The 7,194-nt window shown below is 35.8% G+C and overlaps 1 protein-coding gene across 1 annotated transcript; it reads right to left on the minus strand.

Annotated features, from left to right (window-relative positions):
• Nucleotides 1–399: 399 nt before the first annotated feature.
• On the minus strand, nt 400–4,492 carry LOC109239605 (protein trichome birefringence-like). Its single transcript, XM_019406191.1, has 5 exons — nt 3,840–4,492; nt 3,175–3,367; nt 1,903–2,096; nt 1,464–1,622; nt 400–1,245 (listed from the first exon to the last, which is right to left on the minus strand). The coding sequence occupies exons 1-5, from the start codon at nt 4,385–4,387 to the stop codon at nt 867–869; spliced, it is 1,473 nt and encodes a 490-aa protein (XP_019261736.1). The 5' UTR covers nt 4,388–4,492; the 3' UTR covers nt 400–866.
• Between the last annotated feature and the right edge of the window lie 2,702 nt (nt 4,493–7,194).

The following is a 7,194-nucleotide window of genomic DNA, read 5'->3' on the forward strand; positions in this document are numbered from 1 at the left end:
AGATCAATCCATAAGAATTTAATTGGCTAATTTGTGAATGCATGGACCAAGACTTGTGAAATGAGCAGACATTTTTTGTTTAAACAGAGTAAAGTCTGCATACACACAAAAGTCACTTCTCTTCGTTATATGATCAAGACATGATAAATTCGCTTTGATTTTACCATCTCAATTATGTAGGATGACTTTAAGTGAACATAGTCAAACTTAGCTTGAAAAAACAATATGATTAAGAAAAGATAAATACATGTTGATTTTACCACTATGTCAAACAGGTATTATTAAGGGACTTACGTTTACTCCAAATTTATTACTTCTGTGACTTAATAATGAATTGGTAATATAATGTATACATCATGAAATCACATCATAATCAAAAGAAACACGTGCTAAGAACTATTTAAGAAAGTCCAGCTGCTTAATTATTTCCATAAAAGCTCTGTATTTATATTTAACTAGAGACAAAGAGGGAAAGAAGACACAATATCTTGTATTTCCCTCACTTTCCATAACCAAAAACTACAAAAATGAGACGCCTTTTGTCTTACAATATCATATTTACACACTACTGACGCTATGGCATAACGGTAAGAGTTGCCTCCATATAACTAGAAGGTCACGAGTCCAAGACGTGAAAACAGCCTCCCGCAGAAATGCAAGGCGGCGTATAATAGACTCAATGTCATCTAGCCTTTCCCTGGACCCCTTGCAGGAGCTTTATGCACCGAGTTGTCCTTTACACTAGTGATGCTATGTTTGCGTGGCAAACCCACGCGATGTTGTTGCTCATGATATGTCTATTGATGCTTCATCACCAGTAAAGGCACCAATGGCTGCAAACTTGGCACATTGACAGCAATTTTTACCTAGGAACCAATCTGCTGCTGCTGCTGCTGTTGTCGTTGTTGTTTCTGATAACGTTTCATTAGAAGTTGCGCGTATAGGAGCTCATTCCAAGTATCTGGTACACCAGGAAGGCACCAGTGGCTGCAATCTTGGTACCTTAATGTCGACCTCCTCTCCTCGTCTGTCATGTTTGGCTTCTTGTATACCGATGGATGTCCATCCTTGCGAAAATCTGTCATTCTAGTAATATTCAAGTAGTAGACCGGCGTCTTCATCCACCTGATCACATTCTCTAACATTCCCATTATTGGCGGATACAGAGAAGGCGACAATTCTTTCTCATCCTTCAGTGGTTCGATATCACTGTCACATTTTCCACCAGAATACCACTCCCCTCCACTGCAAATTCATCGAAAAATAGCCAAGATTACTTGTCATTTTCAAGTTTTAGCTCTCATTATGTAGAGTTTACGGGAGAATACAGTCTATGTTGCATTGACTCTCCAAAGATGTTGTCGCACCTGTGTCTGATCCACCAAAAATACACTACTTTTGGAGGATCCGACATGCACCCGTCAGTATTTTTTAAGAGTCCGAGCAACATAGAATACAATTACCTAAAATGAGAGACTGAATAACCTCTGAAGAAAACTTGAGTTCTCATTGGATCTACATTGGCCTCAATCCATCTCGACCATGTTGTCATTGCCTTGCGAAACGCCTCGACTACATTTAGTTCATCATAAACATGGCTACCTTCTTGATAGTAACCTTTCCTACAAAGTTTATCAACACATGACTAAATCAAAGAGTGACGACAGAAATTTTCAGTGACATACATATAATATGTGAGCCTTGTGTGGATGATTTGGTAGCCTTTTCAAAAGAAAGAACCGACCACATCAAAAATTTATGCGAGGAAATATATATATATATATATATATATATATATATATATATGTGTGTGTGTGTGAAAATAGATATCCTATTCCTATTCATAGATTTAGCAAACAGAGATGCATAAATCCAAATAGAAATGAAGAAACAGAAAGGTACCCTGCAGATGTTTTCTCATGAGTCCACCAATGCCCGGTGTTAAATACAAGAATGTCAGCGCCTTTGTATTTGTCGCATGACCTCTCAACAAGATCCAGCCGAAGCGTTTCTTTCTTTGATCCATTCTCATCTGGTACTTCCCACTCTTGAACCAGAAAAGGAGAACGAACGAACTCCACTGAACAATTGTAGTCCTGCTCAAATATTAATCAGCAACAGATTAGCAGATTGTTTCAAGGACTTAATGAAACTAAATTGGTTGGTTAGTAAGGTAATATAGAAGTCTAATCAATATTGTTCTACAGAAACTATTACGCCTTAATATCAAGCAAGTTGGAGACGGCTGTGTGAATCCTTACTGATCATGTCACTGCATTTAATGAATCAAAAGACATCTAATATATTCATGAAATCTAGCTCCATTCCTAATCATACCATAAGCTTTGTTTGCAGCAAGTGGGATATAATATAGAAATCTTATTTATCCTTCAAAGAACCAGCACATTTCATTCTCATTTGCAAAAGCTTAATAACAACAACTACTACTACTACACCTCAATTCTGAGCCGATTGGTCAGACGACGACTACTTCACTTATTATTTTAGTATTAGCTGCCTATTTCGGAATGAAATGGGAAGGAATAGAAAGAACATGAAGCGCTAGCGCTACAGGGTCGGTTTTTGGGGGATAGGCTTGTGAAGAAGCAAGCTTATCCCCGCCCCGACCGGCAGCTGCTAGGTTTCCACATGTCTTCTATACTTCCCCCGGTCTTCGATCAGAGTTGTATGAGGCAAAAACTCGTCCCATGTACAATTCGGACGCCGAGCCCCACCCCAGCAGTAAGGGTGCGGCATAGGTCAACAAACACAAAAAAGATACAGTTCACTCAACGATTGCCTTTGGGTTCCGAACTTCATATGGGGAAGGAGCATTGTTGTTTGCTAGGTCTTGATCATTTACATGGACAAATGGGGTCGGTTATATGAATCCTCACTAGTGATGTTGCACCATATAATGAATCATCACAAACATTTGACATACAAGACACCTAATCAGTTCATGAAAGCTGCTAGCTCCCTCTACATTCATACCATAAAATTATGCTCTCAGCAAATTAGATTCATTATCTACAAGTCTTGGACAACATTCTTACTGAAATTTAGGCTTCCTCTCACCCCTTTCACTATATCCTTTTACTGAAATTGTCAAAAATTTTGCCAAATATGATGATAATGTTGATGAAATCAACAGTCAAAAAGAGAAAACCTTACCAAGAATATAAAAGAGTAAGCACCTTCTTTCTTGAAATCATGTCTACCAGATGCCTCAAAAACTCTGTTCTTATCTTCAAGAGAGTTTCTAAGCAAACATACCATTGATTCCCACATATTCCTGTTCAAAGAATCACCAACATAAACTAATCTCTTTCCTCTCAGCAGCTCCAACATTTTTTTAGCATTCAACCTTCAAAAAGAATCAAAACACCATATCAAATAAGGAACATCCACTAAACCGAACTCAATCATAAAAATCAAGAAAATGGCAGCCGAGTGCACTAAGCTCTCGCTATGCACGGGGTCCGGGAAGGGCTGAACCACAATGGTCTATCGAAGTCTTATCCCTCGTTTCTACAAGAGGCTGTTTTCACAGTTTGAACTTGTTACCTCCTGGTTACATGGCAACAACTTTACCACTTACGCCAACAACAACAACAAACCTAGTATAATCCCACGAGTGGGGGTGTGGGGAGGGTAGTGTGTACGCAGACCTTATCCCTAACTTGAGGGTAGAGAGGCTGTTTCCGATAGACCCTCGAGCCCCGGCTCAAGAAAAGAAAAAAAAAACAGTAACAACAAGCAATACCAACAGCAAGATACCCTACATAAGAATCAAGAAGCCAAAACATATTTTTTTTCATCAAAGTTTTGGTAATTACCTTGGAATATTACAGTGAGTAGGCTGCCACCTGAACTTCTCATATCCATTATCTGGTCTTCCATTTTTGTAACAATCAAATGGTTCATCAATATGAGGACATGAACCAGCTTCATATAAAGGGCCAAATTCATCTTTCACCCATTTCCCATCAAAAATATCACAATGACTCATTTTTTCCCACCAAGGTTCATTCTTTTCATTTCTTGTATTTTTATCATTTGTCATATTTTGTAAATTCTCATTATTTAAACCCTTTTGACCATTTTCAGAGTTAATGGTTTTATCAAGTGATATTGAAACCCCATTTTGAGAAACAGAAGAAAAATTATATTGAGAGAAAAAAGTGGAAAAATGTGACCTTTTTTCCAATATTTTCTTGAACCAAATAGAGGAATGGTTAAGTGAAGGATTATTGAACACAAAGAAAACAGCACAAGTAACAAACATGAATGTGATACTAAAAGTTAATGCCATGGTTTTTTGAGTTCTAAAAGATGGAGTCTTGAAAGTTGGTGAAAAAAACAAGCTTTTCTTTAGCTCTGACATTATGGTGTTGTTGTTGTATATGAACAAATTATGAGATTTCAGGTGGGAAGGCTTATGAGCTAAATATATAATATATGGTATTTGAAGGGTGAGTTTGTAAAATAGATTCATCATTCAACTTTTCTAGTAGTGTCATATTTCTTTCAATTACTAACTACTATTTCTTTTGCTTCGGTTTTTCTATTATCTTATAAGAGATACTGCGTCTCTTTCTAAGGCTTCTTCACTACTATATTTCCTTTTACTGGGATTTTGCTTTTCTTGAGTCGAGGGTTTACTTGCGTACACACTATCCTCCCCAAACTCCATTTGTGGAATTACATTGAGTAGCCGTTTGGACATAAAAATTATAATTTTTAAAAAAAAATAGTATTTGGAGTTAAGTTGAAAAATGGTATTTGAAATTTGAAATTATATTTAGACATGCATTTCACTTGAAAAAATGTTGCGGTTTTGTGAGTGGAGAAAGAGAAATTTTCTGAAATTTTTGAACAAACATGGCCTGAATTGTTGTTGTTGTTTTTGTTTTTTTTATTAATGTTTGGAGAAGAAATTGCATAATTTGGTTTTATTGGTAGGTTTGGTTATTGCAGTTGTTGAGTCATTCGGATGATGCATGCTGTGAAAAATATTTATTCAGTACTCAATGTATGAATCAAATTAATAAGTGTATAGCATATGGATTTGATTATTTATTGTTTAATAATAGTTAATTGATATACATCTTTACCTAACATAATTTAGTATATAAATCGAGTTCAAGTGGAGTACTTGTTTTCCATGCATTAATTGGTCCTATGAATGACAAGTGTCAATAGCATAGTTTGACTTCTTATTTTATTTCTTGAAATTTTTTGTGGAAATAAACAAAAACCATTTGACCATAAAGTTAGTAATACGCAAAAATAAATGTTTGCTAGTAGAAAACAAAAAGGTCTAAAAATAAATGAATTAAAAAATGATTTTTTCTTTTTTTTTTTGTAGTTCCAATGCCACCTCAAATTCAAGTGACGGTGAAATCAAGGAATAGTTTATGCAAAGGTCAGAACAAATGTCAAAAAATTGAAGCTGCCATTCTCATGTGCCTAATTAAGCTAATAGGGACAGTAGGATAGAAAAGTGGCACATCCTAGCCATAGACATAATAAGAGTCCGGAATTAAAATGTGGTTCTTTTGGACTCAAACTACACAAATAGGTGTAAAAAAAAAAGTTACCATACTATATATAACGCCAGAAAACCTGGCGCTATACATTAACGGTAAAGTTACCGTTAATGTATAGCACCAGGTTTTCTGGCGTTATATATAGTATGGTAACTTTTTTTTTACAGCTATTTGTGTAGTTTGAGTCCAAAAGAACCACATTTTGGTTCCGGACTCGACATAATAATACGTACATAAGAAAAGAAAATTCTATGAATATATATTATATATTAAATTCTCTTTAACTTTTCTGTATGTTTAACTTTATATTTTGAAAACAAAAATATTATACTGAGCTTCTCTTTTTCCTTGGCTTTGTCGGCATGGTTTTAAAGAGTATTTCAATAGTGTAATCTATCAAAGAAAAAAAAATTACTAACACCTCAACTAGAAGAATGACCAGTTGAAGAAAGTCACGTCAAATTCAATACTAAATGAAATCAAGGACTAGTCATGTTATCAAGACAAATAATAGTACCAAATAGTATTGACGATGAAATCAACCAAACCCTATTCAATGTGTCTTAGGGTCGTTTGGTAGGGTGTCTAAGAATAATGCGGAATAAGGTGTATTAACAATACAGGGATTAGTAATACAAGTATTAGTTATGCAGATATTATTTCTTATCTATTGTTTGGTGTGGTGTACTAAAAATTATAATGCATTGCATAATTTTTAAGAAAAATAGTTGTTTACAAAATTGTCCTCCATATTCTCTAGCTTTAAGGGACTTTAAGGAAATTTTATCTTTAACCGTACTAATACATGCATTAATAACCTTGGTATTACTAATGTCATGGTTTTCTATGTATTACTTATACATAGGATCATACCAAATATGATGTATAACTAATACCAGCATTAGTTATACACAGATTGAAAAAATATACCAAACAAGGCATTAGTAATACACAGAGCTAATACTTGTATTATTTTTTCTAATACTTCCTACCAAACTACCCCTCCGGCTCGTAGGTACAATTGGGTAGCAAAGTGGCAAATCGATAGCCAAAGACTAAAAGTTCTGAATTGACAAGATTAGGCAGAATATCTATTTCCTATAATTGAGGTAAACAGATTTTCATTATTGTAGGCAAAAAGCCGATTTGACACAAGAAATTGTAGTAAAATTTCTCAGTTTACGTAATTACAGTAGTAAACTTTGATCTCATTATTTGAGTTTTTAAAGAAATAAAGCTAATAATATTAGAGAGAGAATATGGTATGCTTCACGTTAATGTGGCAAAAACTTATTTGTAAGTGGTGTTTATATCAAATTAGTTTAACTTATTGTAGTTACGCGATAAATTGATATGAGAATGTGTATTGTCATGGGCGGCTTTCCAGTCATGTCTCATGACCCCTTGGACGTGCCCCATGGCGTCCTAGCAAGCCTCCCAACGCCTAGCGCCTCGAACGGCCCCGTGGTCTTGGCCGCGCCAAGTGACAAGCGCGCATGTGCGTCTGTCGACCTACTGATATCCCTCGCCAGCGCCCAGCCGCAGGCAGATGCCAACAGCGCCGCGCGCGCAGACCATGATGCCAAAGACAAGGTTGCTGACAACGGACTTGTTTCTACCTTGGAGAAAACTAAGTCCTTTT

The sequence above is a fragment of the Nicotiana attenuata genome, unplaced genomic scaffold (genome assembly GCF_001879085.1).
Source record: "Nicotiana attenuata strain UT unplaced genomic scaffold, NIATTr2, whole genome shotgun sequence".
Classification (NCBI taxonomy): Eukaryota; Viridiplantae; Streptophyta; class Magnoliopsida; order Solanales; family Solanaceae; genus Nicotiana; species Nicotiana attenuata.